Source organism: Aspergillus affinis, assembly GCF_023601865.1.
Source record: "Aspergillus affinis strain CMG 70 chromosome Unknown NODE_56_length_205077_cov_90_699902, whole genome shotgun sequence".
Taxonomy (NCBI): Eukaryota; Fungi; Ascomycota; class Eurotiomycetes; order Eurotiales; family Aspergillaceae; genus Aspergillus; species Aspergillus affinis.
The window spans coordinates 28,844-47,889 of record NW_026515837.1 but is presented as its reverse complement, the minus strand read 5'-3'; the positions used below and the strand labels follow the sequence as shown (position 1 = coordinate 47,889).

The 19,046-nt window shown below is 50.9% G+C and overlaps 7 protein-coding genes across 7 annotated transcripts; 3 read left to right on the top strand and 4 right to left on the bottom strand.

Annotated features, from left to right (window-relative positions):
- Window positions 1-938: 938 nt before the first annotated feature.
- Window positions 939-3,332, bottom strand: hrdA (E3 ubiquitin-protein ligase HRD1; the record flags this gene model as incomplete). The annotated part of the gene is made up of 3 exons (XM_053101218.1): window positions 939-3,080; window positions 3,142-3,246; window positions 3,309-3,332. 3 exons carry the CDS (start codon window positions 3,330-3,332, stop codon window positions 939-941), a joined length of 2,271 nt encoding a protein of 756 aa, XP_052955145.1.
- Window positions 3,333-4,164: 832 nt separating this feature from the next.
- On the top strand, window positions 4,165-5,931 carry KD926_008486 (putative MFS transporter; the record flags this gene model as incomplete). The annotated part of the gene is made up of 2 exons (XM_053101216.1): window positions 4,165-4,416; window positions 4,486-5,931. 2 exons carry the CDS (start codon window positions 4,165-4,167, stop codon window positions 5,929-5,931), a joined length of 1,698 nt encoding a protein of 565 aa, XP_052955144.1.
- A 449-nt stretch (window positions 5,932-6,380) lies between these two features.
- On the top strand, window positions 6,381-7,170 carry KD926_008485 (putative GPI anchored glycoprotein; the record flags this gene model as incomplete). The annotated part of the gene is made up of 3 exons (XM_053101215.1): window positions 6,381-6,506; window positions 6,584-6,717; window positions 6,807-7,170. 3 exons carry the CDS (start codon window positions 6,381-6,383, stop codon window positions 7,168-7,170), a joined length of 624 nt encoding a protein of 207 aa, XP_052955143.1.
- Window positions 7,171-7,591: 421 nt separating this feature from the next.
- KD926_008484 (COP9 signalosome complex subunit 1) lies at window positions 7,592-10,879 on the bottom strand (the record flags this gene model as incomplete). The annotated part of the gene is made up of 9 exons (XM_053101214.1): window positions 7,592-7,680; window positions 7,749-8,727; window positions 8,788-9,068; window positions 9,126-9,170; window positions 9,265-9,409; window positions 9,485-9,669; window positions 10,237-10,575; window positions 10,625-10,699; window positions 10,783-10,879. 9 exons carry the CDS (start codon window positions 10,877-10,879, stop codon window positions 7,592-7,594), a joined length of 2,235 nt encoding a protein of 744 aa, XP_052955142.1.
- A 1,936-nt stretch (window positions 10,880-12,815) lies between these two features.
- On the top strand, window positions 12,816-13,614 carry KD926_008483 (uncharacterized protein; the record flags this gene model as incomplete). Its single annotated transcript, XM_053101213.1, has 3 exons — window positions 12,816-13,226; window positions 13,282-13,328; window positions 13,410-13,614. The coding sequence occupies 3 exons, from the start codon at window positions 12,816-12,818 to the stop codon at window positions 13,612-13,614; spliced, it is 663 nt and encodes a 220-aa protein (XP_052955141.1).
- Window positions 13,615-14,252: 638 nt separating this feature from the next.
- Window positions 14,253-16,720, bottom strand: KD926_008482 (putative choline transporter Hnm1; the record flags this gene model as incomplete). The annotated part of the gene is made up of 12 exons (XM_053101212.1): window positions 14,253-14,419; window positions 14,487-14,671; window positions 14,735-14,866; window positions 14,916-14,973; window positions 15,025-15,237; window positions 15,298-15,325; window positions 15,550-15,573; window positions 15,623-15,810; window positions 15,869-16,057; window positions 16,113-16,289; window positions 16,342-16,392; window positions 16,612-16,720. 12 exons carry the CDS (start codon window positions 16,718-16,720, stop codon window positions 14,253-14,255), a joined length of 1,521 nt encoding a protein of 506 aa, XP_052955140.1.
- A 795-nt stretch (window positions 16,721-17,515) lies between these two features.
- KD926_008481 (sn-1,2-diacylglycerol cholinephosphotransferase) lies at window positions 17,516-18,782 on the bottom strand (the record flags this gene model as incomplete). The annotated part of the gene is made up of 4 exons (XM_053101211.1): window positions 17,516-18,422; window positions 18,472-18,549; window positions 18,603-18,646; window positions 18,702-18,782. 4 exons carry the CDS (start codon window positions 18,780-18,782, stop codon window positions 17,516-17,518), a joined length of 1,110 nt encoding a protein of 369 aa, XP_052955139.1.
- Window positions 18,783-19,046: the final 264 nt, after the last annotated feature.

Here is a 19,046-nt window from a genome sequence, read left to right as displayed (position 1 = left end):
TGCAAAGCAATTGAACCAAGTCATGCGATTAGCGACCGGAAATTACAGAGGCACTTTCACTTTTCTGACGAGAAAGGGGGTGGAGGGGAAGGGAGGCGTTAACGGAGCATGAACGAGAGACAACAAGAAACGTGGCTTGCAGTAGAGCGTCCTGGGACTGATCAGCGCCGCCAGGGGACCAAACTTACGCTTTCTGTCAACCATGTGCGATGTCGGGGGGTGACATCAGACGGGATGAGGGAGAGGGCGTAGGAGGGAAGGACGCATGAACAAAGAGGAATAAAAAGGATGTCAAGGAGAGAATAGAAGAGGAGGAAGGAAAGGAAGAGAAGCGCGCACACGACCGACGCAGCAGAAGAGGAGTTCGAGATGAAGAGAGAGAGAGAGAGAGACGGGAAGACGGGCGGAGGCGGAGCTGGCGTCAGCAGCGGATGACGACGAGACCCTCCAGAATTCCCCGTCATGAATCACCCCTCGTCCTACGGTCGCATTTAGTTCCTCGACATTGGCAACCACGAGTGTCGATCTTTCTAGGCTGTGAAACACCGCCAGTCCGTACCTGAAAATAGTCCGTATGTATCCATTTCATCTATCGGAACTATCTCCAGAGTCCGGATCTACAATAACTAGATGGATCGATTCAGTTCACGCCAAGATCACCGCATCAAATTCGCCATTACACTATGTACAGACTTCTTCTTCTGATGTTCCTAGTGAAATCTTTTTCCAACGTCATGAAATCAAGCTGTGGATAGTATGGTCACAGCACTACCAGTCAAAACATACATCCCGGGTATGATGGGTCTGCCTCGCTAAAAGGAAAGAAAACAAAAGGGCAGAACAGTATGAACGCCTATGAAATTTTACACCAAGGCAAGCCAGAGAGAAAGGGGAACGAAGGGGCCAATAAATGACAAAAAAAAAAAAAAGAAAAATCGTCAGCTCTCATCGTCTGCGGCATCTTCTACGGTCGCCGCTCTTGCCTTCCCCTTGGATGACGTTGACTGAGCGTCCTCGTTCTCTCGCTCCGTGGCTTGTGCAGATGACATTTCACCTTTCTCGGGCTGTGTCTCCGAAGCCACGTCGGTCCATTGCTGAGAAGGTGATTCAGCCCCGTCACGTCCCCAGTCCGGTAACCCCTGGGAAGCAGGAACAGACGCAGTAGTATCCCCATGATCTTGGCCTTCGTTCTCGACATGCGTTTCCGTAGGGGGATGGGGCATGGACGCATTCTCAGTCGTCTGGGCGGGCGATGTAGTCGCCGGAACTGCCGGGCTTGCGCTCGAGTTGGTAGCACCTAGAGGTCCATGTGTCGTGGATTGGAGAGGAACGAGGGACCAGCCCTGTGGGAGGGTAAGTCCTTCCGGCAGTTGAGACTCGTCGGAAGCCAAAGTCGGGACAGGGTTGTCTGCGATGTAATGGTGACGTGCGAAGATCGACGGTGCGGTTGATGTGGGAGGAACCGAAGAGTTGGTAAGTACATTGGTCAGCGGTTCTGTCGGATTGCTCTGTAGAGTTCGAAGTCTCTGCAATTCTGTCTGTAATTGTCGTACCACATTGAGCTGGTCGGCTGTGACACGGAGATCATGGATTTCCTGCATGATCTGCTGTTCCATTTGTTGCAATTGATTCCGCATATCAGGGACGCCGGTATTCGTAGGATTGGGTGCAGTAGCCTGCGCCGCAGCTGGTGGAGGCCGCCCGAACCCGAATCCAAAGCCGATGTGTTGAGGGCCCGCGGGGTTGGCGTTGTTTGCTGGCTGCGGTGGAACGTTTCCTTGGTGGATCTGCTGATGGAGATTCTGGAAAAGATCACCTCGGCCGGCGCCGAACCCAATCCGGAAGGGGCCAAACTGGTATACGCGAGCCCTGGGCAAACCGTCGGCGTTTCTCCCGGGAGCTTGGTTCCCACCGGGGAAGTTCTGTTGGCCACCAGCGCCCGGGTTGCCCTGTGCATTGTTCGCCACGTTCCCTACGTCTCCGCGAGGGCGAGGCGGTGCGATCACCGGACGACGGCATGTAGGGCAGTTCTGTTGTCTTTCCAGCCAGCTTCGGAGACAAGCGAAATGCAAGATGTGGCCACAAGGAAGCTTTTTCGGCCGGAGACGGTCTGAAACTCGTGCTCGGAGCGGCTGCCCATGAGCAGGCTGTTGCCAATGTGTCATCTCCTCGCGGCAGATAATGCAAACTTCCTCTCTTGCGACTTCCTCGGCGGTGGCATCGGGGTATCTCTCGTTCATGTCACGGGTGGCATTTCGGAAACGAACGAAATCCATGATTCGTCGACCGAAAGAGCGAATGGTAACCACGACGTCGCGCAAGATGTGAATCGGCAATCCGTAGAAGGTGAAGAGGATGGTAAAGAAACTCAGGTACACAGTCAACTTCAGGAAATCGGTGACAAGATCGAGATAGAAGATCCATCGGCTCTTTTCCTCCCAGCCAGGAACGTCTAGTTCCATCTCATCGACATCGTTCTCGTCCGGAAGTTCAGTGGGGGGCGCGGTTTCACCCCTGCGCACATGTTCCTGGATCGCCTCCGCTCTAGTTGCTCGGATCTCTTGACGGCGCTCCTCAAGCTTCGCTTTCGTCTGTTGGTGGGTAATGTAGATCTCAACCAGAGATATCGTGTATCTAGCTGCGATGGAACTGGACAGAATCGTAAGAACGGCAAACTCAAAGCCGAACATAACCATCATATCCGGGCGCGCCTGCTCGAGGACGGTGGTGATGCAATACCTCAGCATGAAGGCATTGAAGAGGACCGAGATGAGCAACGAGGCAGCCATCCGGATATGGAACAGGCGAGGATTAGCCGGTGGCTGCTGTTCCAAGTATTCCACGCGACCCTCGCCAATCCATCCCCAAACCTTGCCCACGAGCAGGCAAACAAACATAACCAGAAACCAACCACCCAGCTCGCCCCGAAATATTGTCATCGCCAGGCATGTTTCCGTGATGGCAAACCATCCCTTCTCGTATAGCTGCTCGGTTTCGATGGGTCGTAGGGGTCCGTATAGAAGTCGCTGAAGCCAAAAGAGGAAAAATCCCACCGTCAAGAGACATAAATTCGTCAGGATCTGGGGAGCGAGTGAGTCTTGACATCTTCCGCAAGGCACGCACGCTGCGGTAAGGGCTTACCATAAGGTTGGCGCTGCTCTGGGATAGATACACGCAGGCCGAGTAGAAATTGGCCCTTTGGTGAAGCGCTTTCAGAAATACACCCGTGGCCAGGGCCACAGACGCCTGTGAAGCAATGAGGTCAGCACGAAGCGAATCCGCGACGCAGGTGCAGGCGAGTTACTTACCCCGGCGTAGGCGGCTAATCTCATGGCGATAGGGAGACAGGCGTGGGCGAAAAGCCCGGGGTCATCGACGAGGACGGGATATCGAAAGTCACCTCTGTCTCAGAAGGACATTGGCAGAACTGGACCGGAGAGAAAGAAAGCAAGAAAGAAACAATGGGGATAACTAGTAGAGAGAGGGGGGAGAACCGCAGCAAGTCCGGCGGAGTGGACGGAGGTCTTCTGGACAGCTATACTGTACCGTATTGTACCGGTTGTTACCGTCCGTCTTCTTATGTCAGCGGGTTCTGCTTCGGCCGGAACATGTGACTTGTCTCCGTTCTCAGAAGTATAGATGGGGGATTGGGAATTGGAGATGTTGGGGTGAGGATAATGGTACTTGTAGTTGGGATAAGAGGGTGATACAGGTGGGAAAGAGTCATATTCAACTATTCTGTACCTATTGAAGAATTACTGCTTTCACTGAGCAAGGTCCACCTTGCAGATAGATATATTTATGGAATGACTTCATTGCTGACAGAACCCGTACCATGTGAATCGATCTTCAACAATTGAACAGACACCCCAGGAGGCCACTCAGGAAGAAATCCAAGATTCCAACAAACCCGGGATGTGGGCTGTATGGTGCACAGCAACTTTATGCAGTGCCAACTTGGCCGGGCCCAAGCAGCCATGACGCGTAATCATGTGACACCGGGGATCGCTGGAGGGGAAGATCACTTCCTCTCCCTTGTCAGCTTCATCACCTCTTCTACAAGGATGCATGGTTCTTTGATGCCCTAATTTAACAAGAACAAAGGACTAGTGGATGGGAGTACCTGTGACTGTTATATGACTGGGATTTAATCTTCTATACACAATGGCATTACAAGGCTCTTTGTTTACCGCCAGTCGCACTCAGACACTAACCTATCTACTTGCTGTCTGCCCTTTTTCCATTGCTTTCTTGGTCTTTATCAACTCCTCTGTATCATTTGTTGTGACTGATCTGATAGGACTACAAGAAGGAGAGGGCAATGCTGTGGGAACCCTGGGTTTTGCTGATGAGCTACTTGCGCTGGCCGCTTGTCCCTTGTGGGGAGCTCTCTCCGATCGCATAGGTGTCCGCAATGTAAGTCTCTGTTTTGTGACTGATTAGATAAAACTTTGAAGTTGCTCTGATGATAATAACTTAATTTAGGTTTGTGTCGCCGGGTATGCTATTGTCGCCCTGGCCCTGGCCTTGTTTGTTCAGGCCAAGAATGTCTACCCCCAGCTTCTTCTAGGAAGACTGCTGTTCAGTGTAGGAGGCTCTGCAGTCTCGACCATGGTGACGGCCGTTCTACCGGCAGTGACCGGAAACGCCCGTGGACATGAATATTCATCATCTCGGGCTTCCAATGCGGCCGATACTCAGGATGACCCCGCCTGTCCTCATTCCTCTCAAGGTGCCGGGTCAAAGGCCGAGAAAAGGTCACCGTCATCCAGACTGGCTGGATTTGTGGGGATGTGTGCGGGATGCGGCGCCCTGGTATCTCTAGTGGCCTTCCTGCCGCTCCCAGCCCGTTTCCAAACCTGGGGGCTCTCTCCGCCTGAAGCAATCCAGTATAGCTACTACCTAGTTGCGCTCGTGGCCCTGTTGGTAAGTGCTTGCTGCTGGATCGGCTTGCGGAATCTACCCGGCGAGAAAGATAAAACGTGGAGTTCACTGTGGTCCCTACGTTCGGAGGACTCGGAGACTACATGGAGCGGCCCATCCTGTCCCGTTTACAGCAAATCCCGACTCCCTTATCTACGACAACTTAACGCAGCGATTACTTTGGGCTTCTGCCAACGCGATATCTTTATCGGTTATCTGGGAGGATTCGTGGCCCGGGCGTCGTCTGTGGGCATTTCACTATTCATTCCTCTTTTTGTTAACCATTACTACCGAGCATCCGGTCTTTGCGGCGACAACAGTGACACCGGCCCTAGTGGAATCAAGGAGTCGTGTCGCGAGGCCTACGTGGTGGCTTCGATTTTGACCGGCGCCTCGCAGCTGATAGCGTTGATCGCAGCGCCTGCGTTCGGATTCTTATCCGAAAAATCAAGATGGTATCATCTCCCTCTTCTTTTTGCCTGCCTCGCAGGTGTTGTCGGCTATACGGCATTCGGACTGCTGCCCAGCCCGCAATTTAAGGGTCCTGATGGCAATGCAGGTGTGTTCCTAGTAATGGCTCTGCTCGGAATCAGTCAAATCGGAGCTATTGTCTGCAGTTTGGCGGTTCTCAGCGGTGGCATTCTGGATGTTAGCGACGATTCTCGCGCAGAAAACCATGACTCAGGAACATCCCCGCAGACGGAGACGGAGCCTGACCGGAATCTTGGCTCCGACGAACAGCGATCATTGTTGGGTGGCACGGCGGACCAGACCCCGAAGAGACAGCCGCTGGCGCACCTGAAAGGCTCAATTGCGGGAGTCTACTCTCTGTATGGCGGAGCCGGCATCTTGCTCCTGACCAAAGTGGGCGGAACCTTATTTGACACCGTTTCCCCCGGCGCACCTTTCTACATCATGGCTGGATTCAACGGTGCCCTATTGCTGGCCGGAGTGGTGAGCGGACTGGTGAGCCGCCCTAAGGCTCGTGTCCCGATAAATGGCGCTTAGATTTAATAATTCCGGTCTGCTACCGTGCAATTTTCCTTGCCATTTGTTCTAAGCGAATCACTATCCTTCTTGTACGGAGAATATTAAATGCAAGGGCCAACTAAAACCCAGCAAAAGACGGAGTGGCACCGAGGCGGCCCCCAAACTGATGCGGCGACAAGGGGAGAAGAGGACGGCGAAAAGTCAGGAACTATTTCTTAGCTGCCGCCACCGACCCAATCATCCATTCCCTCGTGCCTGACGATTTTCCTACTCCGGAGTAGTGAGATTAACAAGATTGCCCAAAGAGACAAGGGTTGCCTGTTCTTCTTAAGGGACTTCCGGCCCTGTTTTCTTCCCTGAACTCCGCCGTTCTCCACCCCAACTTGTCTCTCCTTTAGTATCGACGATCGGCTTCTGCCTCCACATTCATATATTCATTCACTTGAATACTTCCAACGGCAGTAACCATGCATCTCCAGTCGCTCACTCTCGCCTTCCTGGCGTCCGCCATATCCGTTGTCGCCAATGATATAGTGTCGATTTTTCTCCCGGAGGCTGATCCTCAGCCCATCGTAGGCAAGGTCATCGGCGTTGTAAGCCCCCTTCCCCCCCACGTCCAGTCATTCCTATGCGCATTCTATCTTCAGCAAAACTAACATTATTACCACAGGATGGCCCTCTCACCTCTTACGTTCTCTACTGTGCCCCTGGCACCGACTCCGATGAATGCGGTCTTCCCTCGGAAGGCTACACCGTCGCCCAAGGTGCCTCCACCTACGATATGGTCTACAGCTACGAGGACTAGTAAGTTGTCCCTCCTCCAGCCCACCTGCACGCATATAAATAAACAGATAAAAACAAATAAATCAAACCTCTAACCCTCCACTCCACAGCGTCCAAAGCCAAGGCTGCAAGATCGGCAACAAATCAGTCGTCACCTGCAATGTCCAGATGCACGACGCGACCACCACCATCTCCAGCTCCGCCGTCCTGACCACCACCGACCTGCCCTATCGCCGCGTCACCATCACCGGCACCGAGACCGGCGCCACCAACAAGGCCACCGCGTCCGCGACCGCCACGGCCAAATCCACCGCCTCTACCGGCGCCTCGGCCAGTGCTACCGGCTCCGGTGCCGATGCCTCCGCGTCTGCGTCTGCAACGGACAGCAGCAATGCTGCCCTGGCCCAGGCTACCGGTCATGCGGGCTGGATTGCCAGTGGTGCCGCGATGGCGTTGGCGCTGGCTATGGCGTAGATGGTTGAGTTGAGTTAAGATAGGTTGGATGGGTATTGTTGTGATGAATAATGGGCCGGGTCTTTTTTTTCTTCTTCATCTGCTCGTTTAATTAATTCGGCTCGCTTTGATGCTTTTCGATGACTCCCCCTACGCACTCATTCATCAAGTGCACTTACGCAGATGATTCCCCTTGACAGCTATGTTCTTATATCGATATAATGTGAATAATACGCTCGAAACCCAGTCCATCCGGACAAGGAAACCAACCCTCTTAGATTTAGGATTCTTAGCTTGCCTGAGAAATGAAGGGAAAATGAGATTGAGTAAAATTCGCGCGCAGCCATCTTCAATTGGTATCTATGCATTCATCGTAGATAGTAGGTTTTTTGTTTCTTTTTTCGCTCATTATCTAGCCTAATCATTGCTCCGGTTCGTATCTCTAGTTCTCATCCCATCTCATTCCATTCCATCGCATCGCATCACGTCCTGCCTCATATCGTGTTGTCTCGCTGCCCTTCTTAGATCCATCTAAATGCAGGCAAGTTTACCATTAAAGGATTAAAGAAATCCCGCTGTGCCTCTTGCCCCCTTCCCACCTTGCCCGTGACCATGCTGCCCCGTTTTCGACCGGTCGTCGGTATTCCGGACCTCCAGGCCCGCACGGATGATTTCCGTCCGTAATAGGCGGATGTGCGCCTCGCGGGTGAACTCGGAGAGATTGTTCAGGATGGCTTCTTGGACTTCTGTGCGCTTGTCGATTTCGTTGGAGACCAGGACCATTTTCTCTAGGTCGATGCGCGTGTCCAGAGTGCCGTCTTGGATGAGACTGATCAGTTCTTGGACGAAGGGGGAGTAGAGGTCCGTGGCGGGGGGTTGTTGGGCGGAGGCAGAGTTCGGGGCGAAGATCCGAGCCATCGAGTCGAGGGTGACGCGGCTGAAGGGGACGAGGTATTGCTGGATGGACTTGGTGCGGATGCGCGTGTACAGGGTGTCGACATGGCGCTGGAGGTGGATGTCCAGGAGGTAGTCGGCGCGGTAGGACTCGAGGATGTCGAGACAGGGGCGGAATTTGGAGGTGCAGAAGAACGAGATGGCGCGGCGGATGTGGGGTTCTAGTTCGAGGAAGTTGCGGAAGGCGGAGTTGTCGAGGACGCGGCGCTGGAGCTCGTGGCGGTCCATGGAGGCGAGCGCGCAGAGGCCGCCGTAGACGGCGACGTCGTTGGAGGTGAGCGTTTCGTTGTACGAGTCGCCGAGGGTGGGTGGTGTGCTGAGGAAGCTGTTCGCTGCATCCAGATAGGAGCCGGAGTGAAGCTGGGATAGGCCCAGTGCGGCGGCCATCTTGGGCTGGTTCTTGGCTTGTTCTTCCGGTTTGGACTGGAGGTTGCGCAGTCGTTGGACGTTCGACTGGACGCTGAGCCAGTCCCCTCGCTCGATGGCTGCATTGATGATCTTGAATAGCATGGATGCGATGTGACTCGGGGTGGTGCAGTAGTCCCTCATGCGAGAATAGGCCTTGGATGCTGCCACCAGGTCACCGATTTGATGGTAGTGTTGTCCGAGATCTTCATTTCCCATCTGCAACACAAGAACTTGTTAGACAATTCCGTACTATATTGGAAGATAAAGTCAGCTTACCCTTATGCTCTCTTTGATCAAATTGTTCTTGTAGCCTCGAAGCTCGTGCTCTAATCGGTCGCTCTCAGCCTTGACAACCTTGTTCATACGGTCTACCCACTCCTTGTCAAGAGCTGCCTCGGTTTCGTTCGGCGCAACCTCAGCAAGCGCTCGCACAGCCCGCTCATATCTCGAGACATCTTTGTTCGATTTGGCTTCGGCGACCGCGGTCTTAAGCGCTTCGCTGGAAAGGTATGTTGAACACGTGCCTATTAGATACAGGCGATTGAATCTGGTCCGGCCTAAAACAGAGCACACGGATTAGCCAGAAAGCTTAGTTGGGGCAGATGCTAACATACCAGTGTAGTTCGCGATGTATGATTCCAGTTCAAATTTGGGGGGATCTAGAAGGTCAGCAGCCATTCTACTAAACCTCAAGCGCCGTGTTTCCATCACACATCACCTGAAAGATTTCTGAAAGATTTCTGAGAGACATACCATCGACTTTCACAAATGGAGCTATAGCAGCAGCATTCCAATTCAAGCTCTCCAAGTCTGCGGCTCCCACGCCCGATATTTGCCTCGGGTACAAGGTCGACGATGGAGCGTCGAATGTGTCCGGCGGTATGTAATCCATCTCCGACTACTTTAGTGTTTGACACGTGCACTTTTGGAAGGACTAGTGAGCAGCGGTAATGCAGCCCCCAAAGCTGGAAACAATGAAATGTGCCTGGTATTTGTCTGAGAGCTGGGCCTCGGGCGGGTGGTGCGGTACTGGAGCCTTCCGAATCTCACGGTGCGGAGGGGGTGTGCGCCACGTCAAGATGAGAAAGGACGAGGCGATGGGACGGAGAATGCAGAGATGAGTATTGCGAAGCTTCGCGGAAAGCTCCTTGGTCAAGGCTGGTGTCGATGGTCAGCAGTGGTAGCAAGCGAGGCGGTTTTGGAGAGCGGATGTGGAGTGGGAGAGATGATCTATCATCATCGATCATCATGATTCGATATCGTCAACAACCCATCGCTACCCCGACATTCACCGCCCTATACACCGCCTTGTCCCTGTCCATCACCGATTATCTATCAGCTGAACAGGTACACACCTTTTTTCTACGTGGTGTTACCGAGAGTCTTTTCACAGGTCTTCAAAACAATTATGGGAGATTCTTAAATTTTCATTCTTCAATCAGGTACATTAAGAAGTGCAGATATTATTATGGGACAGAGCCGTTATGAGATGCGTGGACGATGAACCATAGAATCGGAAAGAGAAACGAAAACGCCCCATACAACGCTGAAAAGACAAGAGTACTGTTGGCAAATATGCTATGACCGGAAAGACACGCAGAGCGGGATCACGGAACTGTCCGTCCTATGATTTCTGAGCTGGGGAACGCCTCGCCACAGCCAGATGAAGAGATTAGAGCAAGGTAGCGAAGCCCGCAAGGAAAGCTCCGACCACGGCAACGGTACCATAGACATGGCCCATCTCAACCGACTGCCTGGGAGCAAGACCCTTGGCATCTGCCTCTCCGGTGAAAGGAGCCAGAGAGGTGGTAGCAGCGGGAGTGCTGACAGTGGAGGTAGCCGTGGTTTTATTGACGCGCTTGGGGTTCTGAGCTCCACAGGGGTGGTCATTGCGACAATCCGACTGGCACTCAGAGTCGCCGTTGCTGCAAGCATTCACACACTTGTTGTTCTGCTCAGTGCAAATGAAGTAGGGGATCGTCTCGGAGTATTCCGAGGCATTGGGCGATTGGCCGTTGCTGCAGATACAAGTGTAGTCCAAAGTTTTCTGGGTTCGACCGAAGGCTGTCAGAGAAGAGTGCTAAATAGATAGGACGTAACAAGAAGGCCTTACCGCGCTGCAGCTGTTGTCCTTGGGTTTGTTCGATGCCCCAGGCATCTGGAGGCAAAGAAGCGGGCAGGCAGAGGTCTGCGATTGACACCAATAATCTAATCACGAGAAAGACCGTGAGCAAAATGCGAGATCAAAGAAATTGGCATCTAGAAACATACCTCTGGTAGATTCATCGACAGTGCTCGGGTCGATAGTCTGGCCACCCGCCAGGCCCGCGACGGAGGCGAAGAGAGCGAGAGAATGTAGGAAAAGCATTTTGTATGATATGATGTTGATGAAAGAAGGAGGTCTAGATACCTAGTGTGCTGTCTGGTAAGCCTGAAGAAATGCAGAGTGACAGGTCTCAAAAGGAGAGCCTCGTACAGATATACCAACCGGATTAGGAGATAAGAGCAAAAGGCCCGACTGCGGGTGATCAATAAGTGAGATTTATTGACGCCTAAAATGGAGCGGACTGAGAGATTTAAACAACAAGACAAGGCAAATCAAAGTGAAGGGATTCTGAAGGGATTGCGAAAGGGACTGAGAGAGGGGGTCGGTGAATGAGAGAGAAAAAAAGAATTCATACTAGTGATGAAGACCGTTCCGCCAGGCCCATATATATGTAGTCAGACTACCACACCGTACTACTTTGGCCTTCCCAAACGAGGTTGGGGTGGCGGCGCTATCTTCCTAAGCTCCAGACCATTTCTCGTAATCGGTCTCCTAGAGCTTCATGTAGATTTCTGTTAATTTAGTGACCCGTTAGTCTGGAATTTTCCACTAAGAAGTTGGACGGCGGCGTCTTAACCGACACGAGGAGAACATTGGACCCATTTCATATTAATTACATACATATAGGAAAGACACATAATAAAGCGGCCCAAGAAATGTACTCAGAAAGGTAAAATAGAACCAGCTACTCTGTAGAGCTGCAGTACAAAAAACCAGGGAGGCAAAGGATTAAGCCGAGGGCAAGGGAGAGAGAGAGGGAGAAAAAATGAGACAAAGGAGCCATGTCGATCCGGGGCAGCTTGCCGGGAGGCATACCCTGGTCTGCATGGAGCCATAGTGCGTCCGATGAGTGACATGACTGCCTCTACCCCCTCTCTAGCCGTTCTATCTTTAGGAGTTTGATGGCGACGACGCGTCCTCCGACCTTTTGGAGCAGAACTCAACCCTCACATGGTCTGCAATGTCTTGGACACAGACGAGCGGGCAGATAAGTCGGAGCCACTGTGATTGATGGCTGTTTTCCTCCGGCAAGGACGGGCCCAGGGTGTCTCACTTGGGGTTGAGGATTACCCGAGATTGTGGCGGACTGATTGGGTCCAAAGACGCTTGGCTTTTTCTAGCGTGGACCCTAGTAATGTCGCTAGCAGGAAAGGGTAGCACGGCTAGGTCGTAGTTCTGCATCGTAGACTCCGTAGTGCATGGGATGGACTGATCCGAGGAGCGTTGGCTCATCGGGCCAAATCATCGTGCATCTCGAGAGTTGGTGAGAGGGATAGATAGGATGGTCAGATAACCCCCGTGAGTCAAGAAATATGTTTCAAAGGTCGGCAGCGACCGACGACAGGCAACGCAGAGTGTGTACTCAGTAGTCTAGTAAGAAACGTCGTTCGTACTCCAAGACAGACAGACCTTTGGCGGTCATGTGGCAGCCCGTGGGGTTGGGGTCTCTTGGCAGTCCCGTGATTCCCGGCCGCTGGGGAGGCATTTCCTACGACGGAAGGAGGCAAAGATTGCTATCGACGGTATTGATTGTCATTGACCCTTGTACCGACATCCCTCCTCATCTGAAACCTCCGATCTTATCAATTGTCCTCCCGGGTCTTTTCTTTTCTTTTGGATTTCTCCTCTTTTTGCCCCCGCACTTTCCACCTGTCAAAGCGGTCCAAATCCGGCCTGCTGACAACAAATCCCTAGTAAGCTTCAACTAACTAGTTACTACGACGTGAGTGATATCAAACGCCACCTGTACCCTTGCCTCTTTTCTTTTTCTTTCTTTCTTTCTTTCTTTCTTTCTTTTTTTTTTTTTAGTGTCTACACTTTTTATTTTATTTTTATCACTAGCCATTGGGTTTTTTCCCCGCCACTGGTTCTCGCACATACCCCCTCGATTCAACGAGGCTGGTTGCATCTAAACTTATTCTTAGTGACCACCAGGAATCGACCACTCCCTTAACTGTCCCCCCGGAGATCTAAATGTATGGAGCCAGCGAATGAGGAGACTGGTCTGGTGCCTCGGCCATCCTCCTCCCGATCTTCTGCCTCGAACCCTCGCCGTCCCGAATCCCCGACAGCTGCCGCATCGTCCTCGGATGGAGTCAATGGGCCCCAGGCCCGCAGCAATCCGCCTCACGCCTCGCCTAAAGATCGCCCCGTCTCCGGCATAGTTCCGCCATACTGGACTCACAGTCGGAATGCGTCTCGTGCATCCCAAGCCTCGCTCGATCGGTTCCCAGCCATCACGCTAGAAGATCATACGGAGGATCCCAACTCGGAGACGAGCCGCGGCCTATGGGCTCGAAGCGTATCGGTTAACGATCATGTCGTGGTACAAGGCAAAACTGGCATTGGGTCCTATGTGGTCTGGAATTGCACAATCCAAACCCTGGAGGTACGACAGTCCCTAGCTCCGATCCGAAGCCATGAACATCACTGTTCCAGGATAGATTGTTAACTTGCATTGGCAGGGTGGCCCCATCACTATTCGTATGAGGTATGTATACATCTAAACGATCCCAGCCACCCCATCCCCTCACTGATCCGAACCCCGATTGACCTCATTTTCTTCCATTAGATACTCCGAATTCGACGATCTACGAAATCAACTCGTCGCCTCCTTTCCACACGCAAAGAACGCCCTCCCAGCTCTCCCCCCAAAGAGCGTCCTCTGTGCGTCCCGATCTACATGCATGTCCCAACCACAAACACAAAACACCTCTAACCTACCTCTCCAGACAAATTTCGTCCCTCGTTCCTCGAATCCAGACGAGTTGGTTTAGAATATTTCTTGAAGTGAGCATACCAATCGACAACCGGACCCACGGATCATCGTTCTCTAACCCTTCTGCTTCCTTCCACCTTAGTTGTATCCTATTGAATCCCGAATTCTCTAGCTCGCCTATCGTCAAGGACTTCCTCTTTGGCAGGATGTGTTAATAATTAACTGTGAGATCATTGTTGCTATGTTTTTGTCACTATGATGTTATGTCTATCTACATTTTTTGCGTTGGAGCCTTTGGAGCAACACCTATGATGTGTTCTTATAATTTTCTTGCACAGGCCTGTCGGCAACTATATATACTGAGAGAGGCAGTTGATCTGCTTAGTTTAACATTTTACATTGGAAATCATGAGATCATCAGTACAGCGGCGGAATTGTTGTAGATGTTCAAAGTGTGAGCTAGCTACCGCAGTGATCAAAATTGATCAATCAATCCTTCGAAGCAAAACGCGATACTTCGAAGCTCGCACCTCAGGCATCCAAAAACCTTACAATCGCTACGAGGAGGAATGGTTGGACGAAGTGCCACATTGTTAAGATTTTGGGCAGTCAAGCATAAAGCCTCATGCATGAACCATTATGCCGTGGAGATATCGGCCCATTCATATCATCGACCGTACAGCGTACCGAGTACATCTAAGTCTTGTCCTCTGGGTTGACCATCACAGCCCGGGCAGCATTCTGGTCCTCTTCCTTTGCCTTTTGCATATTCTTGGAATACTTCCTTCCGGCGACAAGCCACCATGCCAGCTCAATGACTAGGAACCCCCCGACGCATGCACAAGTGTAGTTCATGTTGGATGCTGCGAGAAGTTTTAGATCTTGGTCTAATGCGAAAGAATACCGTCCAATGATGCGAAGGAGGCATACCTGTCACTGGCATATAGTACGGGAATGAAAAGAAAACGATGGCAAACACCAGCCACGCAATAGTTACGATATTGACCGTCATACCGCCAATAACACCCAAGAAAAAAGGACCTCTGTGCATTGTCTTGCGGCCAAGAATCACATTCGTCAGGATTGGAACCAAGTATGCAATGTTATTAATGGTTCTAATAATAACCCAGTTAGCTTTGAAAGTCCCCCGTCGAAAGAGAGATACGTGAAAAACTCACACAGCGGAACCCATCATCGCATTGAAGGCCGTGCTCGAACCAAGGTAGATACACCCTAGAAGTGCCACAATGACAGTAACACACAGCTGAGCGTTGAATGGAGAGCCCAATCGCGTATTAACCTTGGCCCAACTAAAAGAGTTAGTTGAATTTATAGTATTCAGATTCGGGTGCTACTTACACCCCTGAAAAGGGAAGACCACCATCTCGAGCAAATGCCCAAAACATTCTCCCTGTGCCTGTAACAAGATTAGTTGAATGAGAAATACTAATTTATGTAGTTTGCTCACTGAGTTGAGACCCAAGCATGCATGGTCCTAGAGCTACCCATACTAGGAAGACGAGGCCGAATGCACCACCACGTGTTTGGGTTGCTTGACGAAAGATTTCTGCTAATGGTAGGCCGGTTGGAGTGTCTGCCAAACTTCCATAGTCTTGCACGGAGAACATGAGACTAAGCATATAAGATAGGCCAGTAACGAACGCGATGATCAGAGTGCAGGCTAATATCAAATGTTAGCGAAGTCATGGCTCAATCAAAGCTAATGTCGGAACAAACTTACCTAGGGCCAAAGGAGCATTTTTCCCTGGCTTTGTAAAGATGTTAGCGAGACCAGGTACAAGATATGTTGGTTTATAGATGTCTGAGGCAACCTGCTAAGTATTTGCGCTTGTGGATCCCTCGATGTATGGAACACCTGAAAGACACCCACGTAGATGATCGCCTCATAAATTTGAGTTGAACCATTTGGATAACCATGCGCAGCATTTCCTAAATATGTACTTCCATAAGAGAAACTCCCGCTATCACTTACATTTGGCATTTCCTCGGTGATATGCTGTAATTGAAATCAGCAACAAGTACCCGCGAGCATTGAAACAACATACAGTGATTCCATCCAGTCCGCCGAGGGCATACAGCGGATTCACAAGACCAGTAATGAAGCATATGACATTACTGTCCCAGCCAGTATTATTCATCCAGGTTCGGAAAACAAATTTGTTACCGTTATGTGCTGGAGCCGCTGCGGCTACTGTGACCATGGTGACAAACCATGCGAGCTGTAGGTAGACCACTTCGGTCGTTTAACTCATGATCCTGCTGAATAAGGAAACGATGGACTCCTAACTCACAGGAGAACTTGTTGATCAATGGAATGTAGCGATTGCCAAACATGACAACGCTTGCAGTGAGAATGTTTAAGCCCTGATAAGCTACAAAGGTCATCCAGGGCTGGAGTACCATGTCGGTCTTGTAAAGCGCGATAAGAGCCATGGAGGTAGAGGCGTAGATGAGGTTTGTTGATGCCGTTGTGAAGATCCCTAATTGAATTAGCTTTCGAATGAAACAGGAGGTCAGAAACCGCCGGGGACTTACATCCGAACACTGTGCTCCAACCAGTTGCGAAGCTCAGAAGACTATTGTAACGCTTGGGAGCAATTGCTGCAATCCAGTGATACATCCCGCCCTCAACAGGATATGCCGAGACGAATTCTGCAAGGGAGGCACCCAGGAAGCACTGGAGGATGAAAACCAGAATGAAACCATAGATCACTAGACCAGTCAATGCATGGACTGTCTTATGTTATGTATGCGTCGACTTTACAAGCACCAGGACCGCCTGAGTTGATGGCAGTAATAAGTCCGAGACCGAGACCTGATGAGAGAGTGATTGTTAGATTCATCGACGCCTTGAAGCTCTCGAGTAATTAACTTGCCAGTCCATGAAATGGTACAGTTCGCAGCCAGACCGATCAAGCTCCACACGGAGAAATGTCTTTTCAATTCCTGTTTATGTCCTGAACAACGGATCAACGGTTTTCATTTGTTATCATCTCCTGTCGCACAGTAGAAGGGTTGGTTTGAAGAAACGCACCCATCTGGGCCAATCGCAATTCGTCGGCATTCTGGACCTGGATGATATCGGAGCCATTGTTGTCGAGGGAACTTGCGACGGGAGTCGCAATCTCGTCGGAAACGCCCATCCTGTGTCGAGTTGAAACCAGGATCCCGAAAAGGGGTGGTACGATGAAGAAAGTGAAGGAAGAGGGGTTTGTGTTCCTCTCTCAGACTGGCTCAGTAAGGGTTTTATAGATCGAGCAGCTCAACACGCGAAAATGCCCCGTGCCTGCCTTATCGGTCAGATCAGTCCTACCCCTACGTCGTTCTTATCGCATGTTTATCGGACTTCTTGCCCGTTCGCCGGTTCACCGGACAGATAGCCGACAGCCGCGTTACACTGAATCACTGAATCAAATGTGAAGCACCTGGTCATGTGCTGAATCCTCGCCTCGAGCCAAGCGCAAAGGCGGGAGAGATGCAGATCAGACGGACTAACTACGCTGAAGGAGGCTTGGCATCGCTTAACCCTGTACTCCCTGACAGTAGACTTCCTCAATTAGAAAGATTAAATACATATCTATTCATATTAATATAATAGCATACCAATGCATCTATATACTGCACAGAAAAAAAGTTTCAAAAAAAAAGGGTTCACCATGGGGAACCTTTGCATCGGCCATCAACAGAAGTCGTTAAGTTCATCAGAGTCCATGCAGTGGCGGCATATCCAAGGGGGGCATTAGAAACATAATATGAACAGAAACATATATACCCCCAGGAAAGAATGGGGTATACGCGGCACCGAAGTGTTGTCAGTTATACTGGAAGGAATTCACCGGAGAAGATGAGACTCCTTCGTAGTGGACGTTGGGTTGACCTGCGGAAAGAAGAGGGGACTTAGATGTATACCACTTTCTTGGTATCGCAAGATAACCTAGTCAATGGCTTTTGAGAGCTCCCTTGTTGGGGTCGGCGTTCAAATCCTCCTGGTTTCCCTCTCCAAACTCGCGGTAGGCCCGGTCCCTGGCTGTAGACTTGTCCTTCCGGATGGTGAGGCAATTGATTCCCAAAAAGGTTGTGATCCGGTTGATCACCAGGAATGCCCAGTGCATGTAGGCGACAAATGCAACGAGGAGGTAAAGTCGAAGGTACAGAAGTTCCACCCATCCGCTGATACCGGGCAAACCAAGTTGGGGAAGGTTGACCAGCACGGCGCCAATGACAAGAGGAATCTGTAGCACAGTCCAGTGGGGGAACGGCTGTCTTAGGAGATGGGCAAGGATGATCTTGGTGGTCATCCGTCCGAAAACAAAAGAGATCGTCCAGCAGTATAGAACCAGTCGATCGTCGGCCAAAATGATCGAGTAGGGCGAAAGAAGCCAGGCCAGGTTGCAGCCAGTAAAGATGATCATCGGGACCCATTCCTTGAAAATCGGGGTTAGAGGAAGGTTTTGCTGCCTCCGGGCAACAATGACGTTGTAAACACATCCCGGCAAGTGGCCCACGAAGAACGAAAAAAGGAGGAAGGGAATCCAGATATCCTTCACAGAGTTGTTTCCAAAGATTTGAGGATAATTCAAAAATTCAACGATAGGTTGGGACCAAATCTGAGGCCCAAAATAGCCAGAAGCGATCATTAACCCAATGGCAACCAATAAGCCCTCCGTGGGACCGTTAAAGTACCCAAGATAGAGCGTATGCGTGTGGTAGGTTTCCCAGGTCGAAAAATACATGGCAAGGCATGGGACAATAGCCGTGTATGCACCGAGTTTGGTGGAGCCGAGACCCATCGCTGCAGTCTCCAGAAGACTGGCAAGGGTGCAGTTCAATGAATCAATTCCATGACTGCAAATCATTAGCAGGTTTCCGATCCGATTCGGACACCAATACTAACTCAAAAAGCTCCCCAAGTCCGCTGGAGGTTCCGGTTCTCCGTGCCTGCTTGCCATCGACATTGTCTAGAGTCGAATACCTAGACCATCGTTAAGTTCAAATATGATACTATAGGTTGCGCGATCTTCTTACATCCACATGCCAAAAGCGAAACTGTAGTATAACCAAGAGGGTCCCTTGAGAAAAGTGTCAGTGCCGAAAACCCAGAAACAATCAGACAATAACCCTTACCGGTCCAATGAGGTCTGGCATATATATCTCAATGAGCATCACGTTGCCCACGATGAACATGAAGCCCAGAAGCGTCACCATATTAGGGGCCAACCATAATGGTAAGACTTCAACAAACGCATTCCACTATTCCCACGGGCTGGTTGTCAGAGACGGTAGGGTACTAGCGATGGTATAAAGGTATCGCACATAATGCTTCAATATATATCTCGATATAAATGACTTGTCCACACTCGAGTACTTGTAACTCTTGAGGGGTAGGAGTACATCGTCGGAAAGCGAGTCTTGGATCGCTAGGTTTAGAAGAGCCATTAATTTCTGCACGTCTATAGTGGATTGAAAATC